Genomic DNA, 21945 nt, shown 5'->3' on the forward strand with positions numbered 1-21945 from the left:
AAGTGGAGAGGGAGGCGTTGGTATGGTAACCGCACTAGCCTGTAGCCATGGAAACCGCATACTGATCGCCTTCAAAGCTGAACACAAACTTGGATGTGCGTCAAAAAAAAAAAAAAGAGCTAAAACTGACCCCCATGTTCACACAGAGGTCACGGAGTAAATAATTCACAAAAATGTTCACTATGACTGATCCTGGACACAGAACATCAAAGGCAAATCCAGGAAGATTGTAGATAAATATTTCAGGATAAATTAATATTTATACCCTGATTTTTTCGTTACATTATATGTCATGTCATGGCCTTGAATGATGCAACTGGATTCGCTCACGCGGCTTAGTTGCGATCGGACCACTGAGGGGATTCAGCACAGTTGTTAGATCTTCCCTTGTAGTGAATGGGGGAAGACAATATATGAAAACAGTATATAAAATCACCTAAACCCCAAAAATAGTATGTGAACTCTTATTTTCAAGTTACTTTTCTAATATTTTATATAAAACTCCTTGATATGGATCGATCAAAATTCAAAGCACTATCCAAAAAGCCCCTGAGGGCCACTTGGAATCAACTCTTTTGATGCAGCAAAAGTATCCACGATAGGCCACAAATGGGAAGAGATGAAGATGATTAGGGTTAATCATGGTGCAACACAGCTCAGACCTTCATCAATATATCAGGTACTGTATATTAAGCTGCATAAAAAATAATAATTTGCTTCATTGATCAACATACTAAAACTTCCCCCCATTGCACATCTGACCTGAATGTAAGTCCCGATTTGCTCTTCAGGTTCCGTAAAAGATCCAATTGATTCAGTGGTGGAATCAGCCTAAGAAAAGGATATAGAAGACAGTGTGTCAGAAATGTATTGTAACCAAAAATTTATATTAATAAAGTTTTTTTCTTTCCTGATTATCTTTATTCTTTTTTGTTTTGTTTTTTTACAATCCATTTATTAAGTATATTGTTGGTATGGGTAGGCTTCCGAAGACTCAGATGAATCCTATTTATTAATATTAACATTGATGTGTGATGATGTATACCAGATGATGTATTCCATTATAGTGGGAAAGGGAGAGGCGTAAATATTTTTGAAAATGTTATATGTAACAATAGAAAGTTAATAGGAATGGCAGCGCTTTAGCCAAAATTTGTCTGTGTGTCACCAGCTGGGAAGCTATGGAGTAAAGAATTTCATATAATGCATATATCGAGTGAACATCATAAAATTTGGTGAACGTATATGAACCAAGATTTGGGTCTTGATCTGTATCTGATATTGAATATGTCAAAATAATTCATTTAAAAGATGCCTTACCATATTTCTTATGTCTAGATAACAGGGCTTCTGAGTTATGACTACTGGCTTTTCGGGCCCTTCTTCAATGTTTTTTAAATCACTGGTACATTATGGGTGAAGACATCATGGAAAGGATCACAGGCAAATCTGCCTATATCCAAGTATCTCTACTACAGGCGGCGAGCTATGTACTATTAAAATATGTAACACGTAACATTGTGAAGGTCACTTGAATCGTGGGACAGCAAAGAAGACCGAAAGAGCTAAAGTTCACGGGTCACCAACTGAAAAATCACCAGAGCAATGGACTTCATGGTACAAGAGTTGGGTGACCACACCAAGATGTATTCACCAAGATGCACAGTGAGATACTGCCTAAAATCAAAATGATTTTGATTTGCCAACTTTTGGAGGCTAGTAAGCCATCATTTCCTAGAAATATTGCAGGTCTACCACAACTGACTCCTAAGGTCAGCCCAAGGAAAGTGTTAGATCCCACAAGATAACAATGGCAGCTGTTGACAGCAGAACTTGGATGTATTAAACTCAACAGGGGGGCACAACGGCCAACTTATCTTATTCATAGACTACTAATCTATCATATCCTGGGGTATTTAATGTTCTATGGCTAAATGTTTTTGTTGCAGTAGTGTCAATTTTTGTCCGATCATTTTGAGTCGTCAAGAAGATTCTCTAAAGATCTTTTGAATTTCAGGCATAAACACTTCCTCACCCCCAAGAAGATGGCAATGATCTAAAATACTACTGTGTTATAGTTCCAACACTTAAAGGGGCATCATTCAGGAAAGACAACCTGCTAGCCACAAACATGGAGTAAGACATGAGGAAAATGACCACACAAAAATATCATGACCAATGTAGACGAAACACAACAAGAGATTTACGGGAACAGACGGGAATGCTAGGTTTAACCTATAAAAGTGAACCCTACCAGATTGACAAACAGCATGGAGTTACAGTATACGGTAAAACGACAGTGAAAAACAGCCGTCACACAGCCTTTTTTTAGCACCATTGCAGTCTATGGTTCAATTCACGTGGCCGTTTTTTTAACAGGCTGTGAATAACGTCCGTCAAAAAATAAATAGAATATGTTCTATTTTGTAAATTTTCACGGACTGACTGCCCCAAACAATTCAAAGAGGCCATTTTAATGGATGTTTTTCAGAAAGGCATCTGTGAAAAAACGACCACTAAAAATGGACCGTTTTTACGCTTTTAACAGACGTTTTTTTTCACTGTCGTGTGAATGTAGCTTTAGTGAAGTCATGAGTATGAGTTCAGTGCACCAAATGGCAGCTTAAGTGATGTCACTGTGGCAGCCACAATGTCAGCCACAATGTAGCCTGAAATAACACATCAGATCATGGGGAATTATCTCACAATTTTGTCAACTTCATGCAATTTTCCAAATTTTTATTTAAAAATACTTCCTCGTTCCCAGATGTCGTGTGGGTGTATCACCAAAAATAATGTGTTTTTCTCATAATATGCACACACAAGGTTACCACAAAATGTTCACAGAGATTTCACAGTCACTGAGGGTACACAAATCACAGCTGAGATGGCAAGCCGACAGCACAATACCAGGGAAAGGGTGGAAGACACGACGTTCCACATAAATCTGTGCCATACCTGGATGCGCCGTACGTTTGAGAGCTGCTCGTCGAACAGCAAAAGAGAGGAGAAAAGCAAAAAAGATCAAGAATTTTGTGGGTGTGCTCGAACTGAGGGGGTAGGACTGAAGAACATGACACATTGCAGTAGTAATTACTAGCCTGTATGTGGCACTATATTTTTATTTTGTGTAGTATCTGGATTAGATAATAAAATCTAGTTAAGCCAACCAAAGACGCCCTCAGTAGGACTAATGCTTGGCATTCATAGTGATAACCTGTTTGTCTATGGTAACTATAATTTTCAACCAACAGAATCAGACTCAATCAGTCCAAAGATTGGTTAGTTCTACTTACATGTGGAACAAGGTAAGCAGCTCCATCCTTTCATGTGAGCACAGACACAGCTATGCACATTGTCCTCAATCTCTTTATGACCCCTTCAGGCAAGAAACGCAACCCTATAGTTCTTATGGACCTTCAAACTGAGACTATTAGTCCTACACACCTATCTCTCCAAATTTAGAACTCCTACCGTGACATTTGAGTCCTGTTTTGACGTTTTAGCCAAAAATTCATTCCATACCCATATCCCAGAACATTGTGAAGAGTTACCTCTAGTATCCTCTGATGAATGAGCCGTCTTCATATTTTCATATGACACAACAAAACATCTACTGATAATGGTAGGGGTGAGGGGGTCAAATGAACAAAAAAAGACAAAAAAGAAACAAACAAAAAAAAATTACACAAAGCAAAGAGAAGAATAAAATTAATAATCACAACAAAATTCAAAAACGGGAAAGTTAAATTAAAAACAAACTCAAAATTCTCAGGCGATGACGTTAACAGAACCTATGAGGCGAGGGAGAATGACTGGAAGAATCATGTGACACAGGACTATATGTTCTACCTGTACATTGGCACAGAGACGGTGCGTTCGTAATAATGCCACGTAGAGTGCAGGTCCACACGAGACAAGTTTGTGGCGTAGAATCTCCAGGACGCCTAAAAAAAAAAAGGTTGGTTAGCGTCCCATCAAGACAACCCCTGTCCAGATGCCCTACCAAGTAATATGGAAGCCATACATGTGGACCCCTGGTGTGGAAAACCAGCACTCGCCTCCTCCCCCGCCCCTGTCTATGAGTCAGAACAGAGAGACCTCCTGTAGGAGGAGCTCCTGATCTGCTAGACCTAACCCATCGTTGGTCATTTTTGCAGCTACTGCAAGAGAAATGAATAGCCAGACTTGTTGCCACAGATGAGAGAACCATTCAGAAAAGGATTGTCTTCAGGTGACAATTTCTGTAATGTCTAAAGTTAGTGTGACTTTGCAGTACCACTGATTAAGTTTAACAACCTAAATAAAGCTGCAGTCCAAAAGGAATGTGCAGTAACCCAGCAAATCCCTGCTAAAATTTGTTTTTCAAAGTTAAATGATGTGATTTTAATGGTAAAAGTAGATGTTTCTTTATGCACTGTACATCCCAAATGGTTGTGTATAGACAACAAATTGTTAACACTGGCAGGCGTAGCCTAGTTTCCAGGGTAATGGCCTGGTCCCGTCCCCTAGCTAGAGGAGAGTCTTAGCTGAGCAGAGCTAGAGGCAAGACCTTCATATGTGAGCTCCTGTCAAGTAGGCCCAAAAAGAAGCCTCATCCAGAAAACATCATTCCTGAGACTGAAATGCTGCCAGACCCCTAAGGGAAAGAAAACAGACATCCACAGAAGATCTAGAACCATCTAGGCAGTGCACTGGATTCAGACAGTAAGTTGCCGCATGTTTGTGGCAATAAGATTTTACTACTGTGGAAAGGGTATATTTCTTTGGACCCAGCACACTTTCAGATGGACTGGTCATCCAAATCTAAGATCTGCACCTTGAAACTGAGAACTGTAGTTAATAAGAACAGAATTGCACGTCTGTGGTTATTTGGGAAGATTGCAACGTGAACTTAGAGTTAGGCTCAGGGAGGATTACCACAATCATTTCTACTGGCTATAAACAACTATTGGGAGAAGGCTACTATGTAACATACTCCAGAACTGTGCCTACTGCTGTTATATGAACCAGGGAGCATTGGAGTGAGGAGAGCCACTCCACATTTATTGCCAATTGCAAGCGGAAAAACTTGAATTTTATTTGCCCCCAACTTCCCAGTTCGAGGACCTGGTTGTTTTGTTCTAGTTAAAGGTTTTTTTCAGGATAGGTCATCAATATTTGATCAGTGGGGGTCAGGCTTTTGGCACTCGTATCTCCCTCTCTACATCTCTCTCCATGTCGCTATCTTTTCTCATCTCTCTCCCCATTGCCCAATTCAGTCCCAGAAATTCTCAAGGGTGGGGGAGATTTGGCGATCGAGTTTGCCAGGAGAATTGCTGGATACCCTGAAGAGCACGTTGTGTAGCACGGGCAGTGTGTGGTTGGGCATTATCTTGATGGAACACCACATCTTCTAACTGAATTAAGGCAGTAGGACTGGTTTCTTGATGTCCTGGACATACCAAAGTCTGGTCATTGTTCCCTCAACAAATTCCACACGCGGACGGGCAGGACACCTGGTGTCTACGCACAATGCATGAAGGCAGTAGGCACTCTCCAGCCCTCCTGTGAACTCTGATGCGGCCATCAATGGCAAACAATAATTACATAGTTAATACGGTTGAAAAAACACATAAGTCCATGAAATTCAACCAAGGAATAGGTTGTGATGTGAATTCCAGAAAGAAGTGATACTCAGATTTCTACACATTTTCATAAGCATTATTGTCATTCACTTTTAAGAATTCATCTAAACCCTTTTTAAAACTATCCATTGTCCCTGTTGTGACCACGTCCAGAGGTAGTCTATTCCACAGATTCACAGTTATTATAGTAATGAAGCTTCGACGCTTCTGGAGACTGAACTTTTTCTTCTCCAGTCGGAGGCAGTGCCCCCTTGTCTTTTGAGGGCATTTTACATGGAACAGCTTTTCACCATATTTTTTGTATGTGTATATGTGTATTGTGTTCAGCTATGAAAGCAGGTTCTGTCTCGGTACTAATGATGGATAGAGAAAGATGGCTAGATAGATACCTCTATCCATCTGTCTCTGTCTATCCATCTCTCTATCTATCCATTCTCTCCACCCCCTCTCTCTGTCTCTCTCTTCATCCCTCTTTCTCTCCATCTGTCTATCTCTCAATCCATCTCTGTCTCTCTATTGCTCTTTGTCTGTTTCCCTCTCTCTCTCTATAGTGCCTCTCTGTCTATCTGACTTTGACTGTTTCTGTATCTTCTGGTGTGGAACTGAAAATTGATAACTCTTACACAGATACATTAGACCCAACCACCAGAACATTTCCATAAAAAAAAAAAGGAAAATTGAAAAATTGAAATGTAAAATATAGCAGGAAGTTGGATAACTTATCATTCACTGGACACCTTGTAGTTGACCCTAAACACCAGATTTCTGTTTGGGGATCCTGAAGGAAAGAAATATGTACTGACAAGGAACTGCCAGGATGGTCTACAGACAGTTCATGATCTTCGTTTGCTGACAATAGATGGAAATGGTCTTGTGGTTTGTATCAGCATAGAGAAAGCAGGACAGAAAAAAATTGTGCATGAAACAAGGATCCATCCCAATATTTTGATTCTTTCAAAGATAAGCATCATCAGGTGTCTTGTAGTGTTGAGCGCGAATATTCGAATTGCGAATTTTTTTCTCGAATATCGCAATTTCGAGATTTCGCGAATATTTAGAATATCGTTCTATATATTCGCGAAATCGAATATTCGTTTTTTTTCTTTTTTTTTTTATTAGATTTTTTTCTTTCCCACTTCCCTAAAGTTGTTCTTACCTGTCCTTTGGATTCCTGGCTTCCTGGCTGCTCCAGTCAGTGGCGTTTTCAACTTACTGCTATATTCCATATTAGCTAAATTACAATCTAATCTATATGTGTATTTTCCGAAATTTCGCAATAGTCGCAATTGCGGTGCGAGTAATATAACACGAAATATTCGCATGAAGATTTCAACTTAGCACTGCTATACTCCATATTCTAGCCTAATATGGAATATAGCTGTGCTAAGTTAGCACTGCTATATTCCATATTAGGCTAGAATATGGAGTATAGCAGTGCTAAGTTGAAATCTTCATGCAAATATTTCGTGTTATATTAGTCGCATCGCAATTTCGACTTTTTCAAATGTTCTTAATATTCTTAATATTTAGAAATTTCGTAAAATACACATATAGATTGTAATTTAGCTAATATAGTGCTATAATCCCTTTTTTTTCCTGTAATTTTTTTTTGCCTCTTCTGAACTTAAGTTTTGTAAAATATGTACACTATTAAAAAATATTACTATAGCAGTATATTAGCTTAAATACAATCTATGTGTATTTTACGAAATTTCGTAATATTGCTCTAACTTCGTCTTTTAGAATATTACGAATATTCTAAAAGACGAAGTTAGAGCAATATTAAGAACATTTGCAAAAGTCGAAATTGCGATGCGAGTAATATAACACGAAATAGTCGCATGAAGATTTCAACTTAGCACAGCTATATTCCATATTCTAGCCTAATATGGAATATAGCAGTGCTAACTTAGCACAGCTATATTCCATATTAGGCTAGAATATGGAATATAGCAGTGCTAAGTTTAAATTTTCATGCGACTATTTCGTGTTATATTACTCGCATCGCAATTTCGACTTTTGCAAATGTTCTTAATATTGCTCTAACTTCGTCTTTTAGAATATTCGTAATATTCTAAGAGACGAAGTTAGAGCAATATTACGAAATTTCGTAAAATACACATATTAGCCTAGCCATAGTCATTAGCATAGGAACGTTGCCTTATACTATCAAGATAAATTTTCGCAATATGCGAAAAAATAATTTCGCGATAATTGGAATAATTGCGAATATTCGATTTCGACGAATATAACACGAATATTCATGCGAATATTCGCGAAATATCGCGAAATCGAATATGGCACCTCCCGCTCATCACTAGTGTCTTGCCCCTCAGGACATGCTAGGATTTGTAGTCCCAAAACAGTTACAGAGGAGTAGCTTGTGGAATTATCTCTCCTTCTTGGTTCCTATGGGCATAACTATAATTCATAGGGCCCCATACCAAAATAAGATGGGGCCCCAACCACCTAGTGTCGGAAAATTAAAACAGCAGTATAAGTAGCACAATAGCATTAGAAACCGCACATTATACAAAAAGCTGCAATGTTCTTGCACCTGGTTGAGCCCCCTCAATCTCTGGGCCCCATAATAAGTGCTATGGCTATAGTTCTACCCATGTTCCATTCCTAAGCTTTACTTCACCCAGGAGAGATTTACATGAGAACGTTCATTCCTCATTTTGTTATTCCTCACCTTTTCCTAAAACCTCCCCTGGTGCCATCTGTTCCACTGCTGGAGCTGTCTGCAGCACAAGATGACGTCTGTGCTTTGACAACAATGGGCAGACTGATGAAGTGAAGACTACACCTCCCACACACAGTCTAAAACAGGTCCCAGTAGTGGGACTGGAGCATCGAGGGCAGTCATCCATTACCTGGATCAGTCCGGCTGCAGGATTTCGCCGCTTCTCAAAGTGCTTCTGTCTGTGCTGTTCTTGGACTTTCAGGGCAAAGCCAGATCCAAGGATTCCCTGGAGAGATACCACTGCATTAATACACAAGCTGATGCTATACAACCCTTGAACTTAAAGGAGAATTATACAGGATATAAAAAAAAACACATGAGGGGCAGGATCTTCACTATTTCTAAAAATTTAGCGACCATAATAGTGAGAAAGGGTTATGTCCATGGGGCAGTGATAGGGGAGTGTCTATGTAACTAGCTGGTGGGAGATGCTATAAAGTAGCTGGGGTGGAGGCGTTATAAAACAGCTGGGCATTGTTAGGGGCGGTGCTGGAGCTGTGGCAAAGGAGAAGTGCTGTCAGAACAGTAGGCAGAAACACACAGACAGTGAGCCCAAACTGGGACCCAACCTGCTGTCCCTGCCTAAATGCAGCACAAGCCCTAGGCGGTAAGTCCGCAACTGGTCGACGTTCCCTACTCTGCTAGATGCAGGACTGACACACACAGAGAATAAACTACATAACGACGAAGTCGTACAGGAATGGGTCAGAATAGACAAACTGAAGTCAGAACCAGACGGGAAACACAGTACCAAATCACGAGCCAGAGAGTGGTCAACGGCAAGCCGAGGTCAATCCAATAACCCAGGGATGCTCAACCTGCAGCCCTCTAGCTGTTGTAAAACTACAAATTCCACCATGCGCTGCTGTAGGCTGTCCGACTACAACTCCCACCATGCCCTGCTGTAGGCTGATAGCTGTAGGCTGTCCGGGCATGATGGCAGTTGTAGTTTTGGGATTGGAAAGATACAGTAACAGGAATTGCTACATAAACTAACCAGAGTGGTCTGTTTACATGGTGAAAATGGGCCAGGAGAGTGCAAAGAGAATAAAAAGGCATGGGAAAGATGTACAAGAGGTAAGCAACTACATGAGCACATCTGTGAAAAAACATAGTAATCCCAGAAAACCCCTGTAAACCCTCACCAACTACCAAACTGTTATTTAGAACACTGTTTTAACCCCTTTCTTCCCTCTCCCCACTATACAGACTATCCTTGCCCCATCCAAAAGAGGGTTTTCCCCATAACACACATTTATGGATACATTTTTGACACAAATTGGTTCGACAACTGGGACCCTCTTGGAGCAAGAGAATGGTGTGCCCAGTTCCCCTTTCACACAGGTCACTCACTATTCATAGTAGGGAAAGGGAGATCGCATACAAAAAAGTCCAGTTTTATAAGTTTGTAATGTGAAACCCCCTTCATAAAACCACCACCAACAATAAGCTATAATCTTTGCTAAACCTTCAATTTCCCTCCAGCGCCACCACAGGGGACATTAAGTATTACAGCTTGCCCATTAAAATTAACGGGCTGTATGTGAATGTCTTGAACATGTCAGGTCATTAAGAAAAAGAGCCCCCCCCAAAGGGGTCTGGACCACTTTTTGAAGAGACATGTACTTACAGCGGGGAGAGCAAAAAAAGAGACTCCAATCAGAGTAAAGGTGGCAGCAAGTAGACGACCATTCCAGGTCTGTGGATACTTATCTCCATAACCGATGGTGGTCAAAGTGATCTGAGGATAGATAAGCACATTTCTACAGGTTAGTTGTCAGATTCTCTGCCTCTGCTGACCAGGAGTTTTGCACCATGAGCAAATACAAGATGTCCTAACACAGCTTACGTGTAAAACAGGCTACGCGTCTGCACGCGGTGTATGGAAGCGTGCAGTACACTGTTTGTGTGTCCGAAAAAAGCTCCTGATGAAGTGGTTGTACAGTAAAGAGACAACCAGAGAAACGCGTCGAGCTGGGCTAGTCACCCTAAAAGAGAGGGGGCAGCTCTTATAGGAAGGGACACCATTGTAGCCGTTTTTATCTTCTACATAGGATAGCAGTGCTAGTGGCTCTGAGCCACTGGAGTTAGGGTGTGCGAGTGTAGGTGGAGAAGCTTATTGTGCAAATAGTCCACCCCCCCTCCTAATATCCAGTTAGTTCACTGCTCCCTTTATTGCACCTAGACTTAGGTCCAGGGGTGAGTGTCACATAACAAACTCATACCCGGAAACTACGCCACCTAGGACGTCCTGTGCACATTTTGTATCTACATGTTTGTTTAGTTGAGAAATCCCTTTTATATTATGTATTAATAAAAGTTATATTTTAGCGACAACATTTGGATAGTAAAATGATTATTCTAGCTAACCCACAATTATTTCACATTCTCAAAGTTCAGATTAATAATTCATGAGGACTGAGCAGGGTGAAAAGGGTAAATGCTGAGCATTTGTGACTTTTTTCTTAATGTATACCATTCTAGGTGTATTCTGATACAAATAGACTGTTACTAACAATAAATACATGTGTTTGCACTTCAGATAGAGACATTGCACTTGCTGTTCAGGTGCTGCTTTGCTCCAACTACATTGTTAAAATCTAAAAAAATAATTGGAGCAAAGCAGCACCTGAACAGTAAGTGCAATGTCTCTATCTGAAGTGCAAACACATGTATTTATTGTTAGTAACGGTCTATTTGTATCAGAATACACCTAGAATGGTACCACTAGGACAACAGGGGGATGCTATCATTTCTCTAGTGCCTGAAACAGTGATAAACTCTATGATAACACAGTATAGCAAAATATAGCAACCACAATACTGCCCACCTTGTACAAGTATATACCTACTAGAATATTGCCTTAGATGTACAAGAATATAATACAATAATACTGCCTCCCATGTACAAGAACACAACTACTATAATACTTACTTCCACGTTCAAGAATATAACTACTATAATACTGCTCTCTATGTACAAGAATATAACTACTATAACACTGCTCCCTATGTACAAGAATATCACTACTATAATACTGCTCCCTATGGACAATAATATACCTACTATAATACTGCCTCCTATGTACAATAATATAACTACTATAATACTGCCTCCCATTTTAAGAATGTTACTACTATAATGCTACCTCCTATGTGAAAGAATATAACTACCATAACACTGCTATTTATGTAAAAGAATATAACTATTATAATAATGCCCCTATGTACAAGAATATAACTACTATAATTCTATCCCCTATGTACAAGAATATAATTAGTATAATACTGCTATTTATGTAAAAGAATATAACTACTATAACACTGCTATTTATGTAAAAGAATATAACTACTATAATTCTATCCCCTATGTAGAAGAATATAACTACTATAATGATCTTTTTATTTTAAAACAGGCAACAAAATATTACAATACACTTACAATAAAATCATAGAAAAGAATAAATATAAAGTGACATCACAACACATTATACAATTGCTGACACATGGATGTTCCTCCAGTAGACGTTATTGCGGTTATTTTTCATGTCTTTCTTATATATCGTCTTCAGACTTTCCAGGATATTATATAAGATTTTATCACAGGTCAGGAGCTCTCTGTTGATGACCAGGCAGCACCGCGCACACCACAGATGGTACATGGTCACCACATTCACTACATACAGGGAACTTCTGCTGTATTGTCTGAGATCTGGGGGGAAGTCTCCATACAAGAGCTGTTTATACGGCTGTCCCACTAGATGTGGTAACTGAAGGGACCGTGACACGGCCTCCCATACCTGGACACTGAACGGACAGTCCAGCAGAAGATGCTCCATGGTCTCCAGTACCTGATGGCATTGCTCTCTAGGGCAGGATCTGTCTGGCACATTTCTACACTTTAGATTTTCCCTGACATACATTTTTCCATGAAATGCCAGCCATGACACATCCTTCATGTGAGCGGGGACTCTGGGGTCCTCCAGGATTTTCACAGCCTGTTTTACATCCAGGTTCGGGGCGTTCCTCAGCTGGATATGGGCACTAAACTGAGATATCAGCAGGTTCTTATACATCTCTTTCCTACTGAACTGCTTTACCTCACCATATAAGATTTTCCATTTAATGATCTTGCTAATTGCTTGTACCGCATACCAAGAAACGTTATTCTTAATGCGCCCCGAGATCCTCTTAATGGGGTCACCTACCGACCACACAGACACAAACTGCTGGATCTGGTTCTTAAACAGACGACTCCACGGCTTCACCTCTAAACTCTTACAAAATGAGAAATTCTTCATCAGAAACATTAGGTTAAAGAACAGCTCTGGGCAGGGCATGGACAGGCCGCCCTCCTTCTGGGGGAGATAGACAATGTTCCTCCTGACTATATTCACCCTATTACCCCACAAGAAGTGGAAGAAGATATTGGTCAGTCTGGTAAGTAACTTATCGGGCACTGGGAACACCACACTGACATAGAGGAATAGCGGGAGAAGGAAGCTTTTCAGCAGGCGGATCTTCTCCTGATAAGTCAGCTTCCAGTGCCTCCAGCACTGCACCTTCTGCTCACACACCGCCAGCTTCTCCTCCCAGTTCACCTTCCCATCATCTACAGTTCCAAAATGAACCCCCAAAATCTTTATCTTGCCCTGCACTGTTCTAAAGGGCACTGAGAAGACCCCACGGTCAGCCCCCAGCCACAACGCCTCGCTCTTCTCCATATTTACAGCAGAATTCGACACTAGAGAGAAAGCTGCTATCTTCTGTTGTAGGGCCACACAGTCCTCACTAGACGAGACCAGAACCGTCACATCGTCCGCATAAGCACAGAACTTTATGTTCACTCTTTTACTCTGTAGGTGACATTCCAACCCCAAAAGATTTCTATTATCCTGCAACTTTCTTAAAAAAGGATCCAGACTGAAGACGTACAATAATGGGCTTAGAGGGCAGCCCTGCCTTACACCAGACATGATCCTAAAGGGCTCTGCCAAGTGACCATTAATCAGAGGCTGGCTTACCGCCTCCTTATAGAGAACCTGCAGCCATTGTACAAAGCGTGCAGGAAGGCCGTACTCCAACAACACCTGGTACAGGTAGTCATGATGGACTCTGTCAAAGGCCTTGCTCTGGTCTAACCCCACCACATATGCTCCTCCACTGTGCTGCCTGATGTAGGTCACCGCTTCCCTCACCAGCAGCAATGAGTCCTCTATAGTCCGGCCTTTCACACCACACGTCTGGTTGGAGATGATCAGGTCATCTGCCACCGTACTCAGCCTGTGATACAAGATCTTGGCCAAGACTTTATAATCAGTGTTTAATAAAGACAATGGACGCCAGTTTTTTAAGTCTTTTAGATTTCCTTTCTTTGCCAGGAGAACCAGAACAGATTTATACTGTGACTGTAGAAGTTCCCTGGCAGAGAGACAATCATTATAGACCTGCGCCAGGTCTGGGGCTAATATATCTCTGAACTCCTTATAGAATTCACTGGTCAGACCATCCAGGCCCGGGCTCTTCTTGGTTTTTAAGGAGTCAATGCTCCTCTTCACCTCCTCCTCAGTTATGGGCTCGGCCAAGCCATCTGCTTGTGCATGATCTAGTTTAGGGAGTTTGACACCTTTCAGGTAAGTTCTGATACTGTCACCACTTATCTGACGGTCATTAAACAGATTTTTGTAATAATCTCCAATAATCTTGTGGAGTTTACTTTGATCTGACTGCTCTGTCCCCTCCTCATCTAACAGGCTGGTCATAAGCTTCTTATTAACCCTGTTCTTACAGGCAATATAGGGGTCTGGGTTGTGAACCCCCCAATTATCGAACTGCCCCTCTGCTTTGAGAGACTTGAGGCGGTCATACTGCAGCTCTCGCATCTCCTGCTTTATCTGGCTGACGTACTTACCATCTATCTTCTCACCATTATTGATCTTACCATATAACCTGCTTAACTTCAGCCTCAGTGCAGAATACCTCATATACTCCACATTACTATGCCTCCTCGCAGCACGTATCAGAAACTGCTTGATATCACCCTTCATACACTCCCACCACTCCGCTGCGTCATCACACATACACTGGGTGGTCCTCCGGTCATTATAGAAGGTGGTAAAGGCCTCTCTGAACCCTGGATCTTGCAGCACCGAGCTGTTCACCTTCCAGTAGCCCCTACCACAGACCACGGCCCCGGCCAGATCCAACGTGACACTCACCATACAATGGTCAGAGAACTCTATGGGACTCGTCCTGTAGTCAGAGCTCCTCACTTCTCGTTTTATATACACCCGGTCTATTCTACTGGCGTTACCGGCCTTATGGTAAGTGTAGGCTCTATTGGAGCCACGCAAACCATAAGGATCCACTAAATGAGCCTGCTGGACCATATTGTTAAGGAAGTTCTCATCATATCTCAGTTGCTTATGACTACTGGAACGGTCCACATTACAGGAGACACTATTAAAATCCCCACACATTATAAACACCCTGGATGTAAAACAATATGGCTTCATCTGCTGGAATAATTCCCTCCTCTCCTTTCTAGTCTGAGGAGCATAGACATTAATGACTCTATAATACACAGTGTCCAGTATAAAATCCAGCATCAAGCAGCGGCCCGAACAGATCTCCAGGACTCTCTCCACCTCAACTTCTATCTTATTGAAGAGAATCGCCACACCGTCATTTCTCTCCAGCCCGAAGGACCAGAAAGATGCTCCATGTCTCCAGTCTCTCTTGGCTGCAAACACCTGAGCATTGCTCTTCAAATAAGTCTCCTGTAAGAAGAAGATATCAGATCTCTCCTGAGACAGACGCTGGTAGATCGCCTGCCGCCTGTTTTTAGTCTTCACACTATTCACATTTATAGAGCTGATTCTCAGCCTCATCCAGGACACTTAGGTTTTCTTATTCTTTTTCCTCTTCCCAATACTGTGACCTTTAGAACCCCATCTTTTGGTGGACACTGAAGGGTCAGGTTCATCTTCCAGAGGGTCATCATCAGGGTTATGTGAAGAAACATAGTCCATTTCAATCTTTTCTTCTGACTCTTCTTCCCCTAGCGCACCATACTGCCCGGAGGTTATGGCCAGCACTGGCGGATCCGGGGTTTTCTTTGCTGTAGTGCTGTTCTTTCTTTTTACAGTCTGAAACCCGTCTTCATCCACAGAGGACCTCCTGAGCTTCCTGAGCCCTGCAGCTGGACCATCAGGCTTTGTAGACGTAGAGGGCAGTTCTTTAGGTGGTTTGGCAACTGGTTTACTGGTCACTTTACTCTGCAGATGAGAATTCTCTTCAGTGGCTGGTACTTGTAGTGCTACAGATGGTACTTTAGCTTCCACAGCAGGATTTCTGGATTTCAAAGTCTTTTCAATGGCTGGTACTTGTGGTTCAGCAGATGTTGGTACTTGTAATGGAGTAGTTTGGCTATCAGTCTCCAACTCTGCCGGTACTTGTAGTGCATCAGCAGGGTCAACACTCTCTACAGCAGGGTCAGTAGTACTTTGCATTACTTCAGCAGGACGATTACCAGTTTCTGGGGCTGTATCTGCTCTTGCAGTGACATCCTCCTGACCTTCCTCCATGGCCTCTGAGAAGATCTCAACACTGCCTTTATTATGATCTGCATGCGGACATTCCCGGAACGTATGACCAGATCCTAAACACAGGTTACAGATGACCGGACCTGTACAGTCGTCCTTTGAATGTCCAAACTGCCCACAAAATGAGCACTTAATACGGGAGCAGTTGATGGCGAGGTGCCTGCCCCCACATCTGTGACACAGCCGCGGCTGACCGGGGTAGTAGCATATCCCTCTCTCTGAGCCCAGGTAGAAGGAGTGCGGCAGATGTCTGGTCACACCATTGTTCTGCGCTAGTTGTACCATCACGGTGTATCCGCCATTCCAGATGTCTTCCTCATCATAGATTTTTTCCGGATGACTCTTCACCAGACACTGTCTGCTCAGCCAATGCTCCAGATCTGCCAGCGCCACCACCTCAGACTGGAACAAGATGGTGGCCTTCACTACCTGAGGCTTGGACAGCTGGATCACCTGTAGATGCTCCCAGATTGACTGCTCCTTCGTGTCATTGTATATGTTCCAGAATAAGTCCAGATCATACTGAAGCTTAAAGCTGATGTCATAGATCCTGCTGGAGGGGATATGGATCAGGGCGTACACCTCAGAGGCCTTAAATTTCATAAAGTCCTTCAGAAGAACTTTCCCTATATACAGTCTGGAGGGGAGGCTATCTTCTGGACCCGTATACTTAATCCGTACAGCATTCCTTCTCTGAGGTGGAGGGTTAGCCGGCCTTGTAACATTGGAGAACAGTCTCCTGAATTGTGGACGGTCAGCAGGAGGATCAGTGCTGGGCCTCTCCTCTACAGTCTTACTGACTCCAGATTGTCCTGCAGATCCACCTGTGTCTGCTCCAGACTGCTGTGCAGCTGACACTGCGGACGGCTGAGGGTCCTGTATACTGACCTCCATGTCTGCTCCAGTCTGTGTAGTCGTCTCCTCTGAAAGCTGATCGAGCGGGGTCTCATCCACAGCACTGAGCAGGGTCTCAATCACAGCACTGAGTGGGGTCTCAATCACAGCACTGAGCGGGGTCTCCTCCACAGCACCTAGCGGGGTCTCCTCCACAGCACTGAGCAGGGTCTCCTCCACAGCACTGAGCAGGGTCTCCCCCACAGCACTGAGCAGGGTCTCCCCCACAGCACTGAGCAGGGTCTCCCCCACAGCACTGAGCAGGGTCTCCCCCACAGCACTGAGCGGGGTCTCCTCCACAGCACTTAGCGGGGTCCCATCCACAATGTCCATACATGAAGCAGTCTCCTGCTCACACACAGGATTGCTGCTCTCATTCACTTCAGCAGAGTTACAAGCTGAGTCCACTGCAATTAACTCCTTGTTGGATGGCTCACTTTGCTCTATAGTATTCCCAGCATTTTCAGAGACTGACTGCTCAGACCCCATACATAGTGACCCTGAAAGCAGTGACCCTCCAGGCGCTGCACCCACACATCTCTGAGGGTGTCCTTGCTTCACCATATTATGCACATTGCTGTAATCTTTCTTTTTTATTTCTATGATTTCTTTCATCTTCACATTCTGGGCTCTGGCCCCCCTCTTTTTCTCCATTGCCCAGCTTTCCACTTTAGGTATTGTGTTTTTACCTTTATCTAGTTTATCTTTTAATATATCCAGTTCACGTGTGCAGTCATCCAGGCATTCATACTTCATCAGCTTTTTCTTGGGATCAGCCTCTGTCTTTATCTCATCTCTTAACTTAGAAATGCGCCTTTCCAGTTTAAATAAACTTGTCTTTGTCACAGTTGTACTAAATCCAGAAGCACTACAAGTTTCAGTTGACTCACCAGCCACCACTTCCAGATCATCGCTTCCAAGATCTCCATGCTGCAGGCCACACTCCAAGCTCTGGGCTTTCCCAGGATCATCAGCCCAGCTCCCCTCCCCTCCACCTGGGTCAGAAGCCATGCCCCCTCCCTGCAGGGAGCTCAACAGCACACGTCTATCCTCTCCTATGGACAAGAACACAACTACTATAATACTTACTTCCACGTTCAAGAATATAACTACTATAATACTGCTCTCTATGTACAAGAATATAACTACTATAACACTGCTCCCTATGTACAAGAATATAACTGCTATAATACTGCTCCCTATGTACAAGAATATCACTACTATAATACTGCTCCCTATGGACAATAATATACCTACTATAATACTGCCTCCTATGTACAATAATATAACTACTATAATACTGCCTCCCATTTTAAGAATGTTACTACTATAATGCTACCTCCTATGTGAAAGAATATAACTACCATAACACTGCTATTTATGTAAAAGAATATAACTATTATAATAATGCCCCTATGTACAAGAATATAACTACTATAATTCTATCCCCTATGTACAAGAATATAATTAGTATAATACTGCTATTTATGTAAAAGAATATAACTACTATAACACTGCTATTTATGTAAAAGAATATAACTACTATAATTCTATCCCCTATGTAGAAGAATATAACTACTATAATACTGCCCCTATGTACAAGAATATAACTACTATAATACTGCCCCCTATGCACAAGAATATAACAACTATAGTACTGTCACTATGTACAAGAATATAACTACTACAATACTGCCTCCTATGTACAAGAATATAACTACTATAATACTTCCTTCTATGTACAAGAATATAACTACTATAATACTGACCCTATGTTCAAGAATATAACTACTATAGTACTGTATGCTATACAAGAATATAAATAATATAATACTGCTCCTATGTACAAGAATATAACTACTATAATATTGCCCGGTTTGTACAAGACTATGGGTGAGATTTATTAAGACTGGTGCTGTCTTGATATCCCCTGCGCTGTCGGATGATGAGCCTTATTTTGAACGAGATGCACGCTTCTTTATAAAATAGGCACATTCTCCTGCAGTCTATGGGCCTAACCATAAATCTACAACAGCTCACAGCAGCCATAGATTTCTGACTTCATTTGTCGCTGTGACAGGTCACGTCCCCTTCCCCGCCCTTGCCACGCCGCTATTAGGAAAGTGCAGAGGACAGCAAAAAAGGGGGACGCGACAATTTTTTTTAAAGGTCACAGTTAAAAAAGTTGAACCTACGACTTTTTAACTCCACTTTTCAGACGCACAGAAAATGACAAATCTCCCCCTGTGTATCTAGATTTGTAGGAGACTTTCTGTATTAGCATTGCAATATCTACAGCAAAATAACTACTATAATGCTGTACTGCCCCAATGTACAAGAACGGAACTACTTTAATACACAATAACATAACATGACCAGACTGGAGAACCTTCATATCAGACTGGAGTTGCTCATTATAGCACATGACGGCATTATTCTTGGAAGAAGTGATTTCACTTCATAGTCAAATATTTATGAAGCGCAGGTTCCATGAGCTGTGAAGCAGGACTCTCGTCTGTACTCTCCATAACAGATAAAATACCTGAGATCAGCTTTTTACACCTAAAGGGGCATTAAAGGGATTCTGTCACCAGGAAATTCACTGTTAGCCCCTTAATGACAGGGCCCGGGTTCTACATAGTTATCTTGCTTGGCCCTGTCAAACAAGGAGAGGGAGGGGCTAGCAGAGTAAGCAGGAGGGTGCACAGAGTGACTTGGGCCCACCGTTGGTGCACTTAAAGGCTTTATAAACCTTCAGAAGCTATTTTCTTTTATGATTGCATTTTACTCATTTTTTTATACAAATTATTTTTTCAATTGGCCTTTATTAAAAAAAACATTGAGCCATTCTGTCACAAAGGGTTAACCGTTTTTCTAGCTTTTTGACTGGTACTTTCACTTTGTGCTGGTCATCTAATAAACCTTATCCCTAAACTACTCAGAGGTCATAAACACTTATTTAAGCCACATTCTTATCAGTAAGATAAGAACTGAGCTATAATAAGTGTTTATAAGGTCAGAGAGCAGAGATAAGGGGCTGTCAGCTCATGGTCTGATGAAAAAGACAGAAAATCCAAAGGGTGCTACTAGAGCATCTCAGCTCTGTACAGAAAAAAGGACGCTATATTTTTAATAAAGACCAATTGAAATACTATTTTTAGCTCAAAATGAGTACAATGCAATAATAAAATAAAAAAAATTGCCCCCAAAGGTTTACATAGCCTTTAACTACTCATTTGAGTATGGATTATTAGTACTTTTTCTCCAAAATAAAGCAATGGATCACTCAGTGAAAGGTATCATTACACTCCTTGGGCCTGAACGGCAAGTGCAATGTATTAATCAAAAAATTGCAACTTTTCAACCTTTTATACCACACTTGGCAGTTTTCTAAAAAGTGGCCAGGGCTTAGCTGAGATGGGGCAAGGCCTATACATCCTGACAAATCTTAGAGTATTTATGCGATAAATTTCATAAAGTCTACACCAGCTCCTTGGGGTTGTAGATTTTATTTTCCAGCACACAGACCTTAGGACATGCGACACAATTACTAAGGGGGATGCGCCTCTTGATAATTTTGATGATATGAAACACCAGTCATAGTAAGTAGCCCCTTGTATTTTGGAACTTGCTAATTACCAACATTGCAAGTGGTAAATTCAAGGCATGTACCATAAGTCCCACTCTGGGAATATTCAAACCCAACCAGGACCACCCACTTATGGGAATGGCTTATACAAGCCCACCCCACACACACACACATTTTTTTGCCCGGGACAGCCTAAATTTGCTGCGATTGTCTCTGAAAATTAGGGACTGTCCCAGCAAATTCCGGACTGTTGACAGCTATAGAATAATAATAATTCCCCGTTTTTAGACAGCCTGGGGGAGTAGACCTCTACTGTTCCCAATATGATGACTGTTAAAGAAAGGATTCTCAATGTGCCATGGATCGTTTTTAATGTGAACACAACCTTAGATACATTACTTACTGGAGTGTATCCAACTACTCATGAAAAAATTAACAAAGAAATCTGAATGTTCTACAAGTTTCCTAGGATTCTTTAGTGTGTGGTTCAGAACTCAATCCACTCACCAGTCCCCACCACAAGGCGTCGGCATAAGTATCAAACATTTCGCTGTTCTCTTCTTTCTCTGCCAAATAAACCAGGAACGAAGCCAAGATGAGGCACAGGAAGCCGATGTACCAGGCTGTTATCAGTTCCTAAAAGTGATAATAAAGTGAAAAATAATCCGCTTAAAGCGCCCTGCACATAAAGTCAAGGCCAGCTCCATTTACTGTGCAGTTTATATGCTTTCTATTGTTTCCTGCTATTTTAGTCATGCTCACTTTAGCAGCGATCGCTACTTTATGTCACATCTCTACAGGGCTGAGAATCTCCAGATACATCTACAGCCGCATATGTATCTGGTATCATCCACGCCTCTTATAACACTCCTGTACTATTATAAGCAACGGACGTAAGTTATAACAGGTTCATGCTGAAAAACGTAAAAATAGACTATGCTACCATAAGTTTATACCGATAAAGCAGAACTCTGTTGTTTTTTTAATCATAGCAGAGTCTGGTTTCACACGTTGGCGAATGGTGGTAGCATTATTCATTAAAAGTACACTATACCCAATATACAATCTGCCTTGTGAAAGTTTTCATACCCTGACAGCTCTTATCCTATCCTATAAGCTATTCTGATCTCACCTGGGCTGATGCACACACACTAGCACTGCCATATAAAGTCACATTATTATGACCAATTCCTACTTTGAACTTCGGCCACGTGTAGCTCATAAAGGAAGTCACGAGTCGTGAGCTGGCTTGGTGGGTATATAAGGTGTGCGATAGGCGGTCTGCACACATATCCATCGTTGGTGTCATGAATAAAAGGCGCAATTTATCAGACTTGCAAAAAGGGATGATTATTGGCTTCCTGGCCAAGGGTGGCAGTATTTCTGAAATTGCGCAGTTTGTGTACTTTTCCTGTGCTGCTGTGGTTAAAGTGTATCGTGAGTGGAGAAATGGCAGTATTGTGAATAAGCGACCTGGAAACTGTGG

The 21945-nt window shown here is 41.7% G+C and overlaps 1 protein-coding gene across 6 annotated transcripts in view; it reads right to left on the reverse strand.

Annotated features, from left to right (window-relative positions):
- The window catches only part of KCNQ2 (potassium voltage-gated channel subfamily Q member 2), a 123858-nt gene that overhangs the window by 59743 nt on the left and 42170 nt on the right, over positions 1–21945 (reverse strand). For 3 of the 6 annotated variants that reach the window (XM_040437551.1, XM_040437549.1, XM_040437548.1), the window contains exons 5-10: positions 20967–21095; positions 10004–10114; positions 8504–8599; positions 3853–3947; positions 2959–2985; positions 763–831 (exon numbers count right to left, since the gene is read on the reverse strand). In XM_040437551.1, coding sequence (XP_040293485.1) covers positions 763–831; positions 2959–2985; positions 3853–3947; positions 8504–8599; positions 10004–10114; positions 20967–21095 — 527 coding nt within the window. The remainder of the gene's footprint in view (positions 1–762; positions 832–2958; positions 2986–3852; positions 3948–8503; positions 8600–10003; positions 10115–20966; positions 21096–21945) is intronic. The other 3 variants (XM_040437547.1, XM_040437550.1, XM_040437552.1) reach the window with 3 other exon arrangements.

The sequence above is a fragment of the Bufo bufo genome, chromosome 6 (genome assembly GCF_905171765.1).
Source record: "Bufo bufo chromosome 6, aBufBuf1.1, whole genome shotgun sequence".
In the NCBI taxonomy this organism is placed as follows: domain Eukaryota; kingdom Metazoa; phylum Chordata; class Amphibia; order Anura; family Bufonidae; genus Bufo; species Bufo bufo.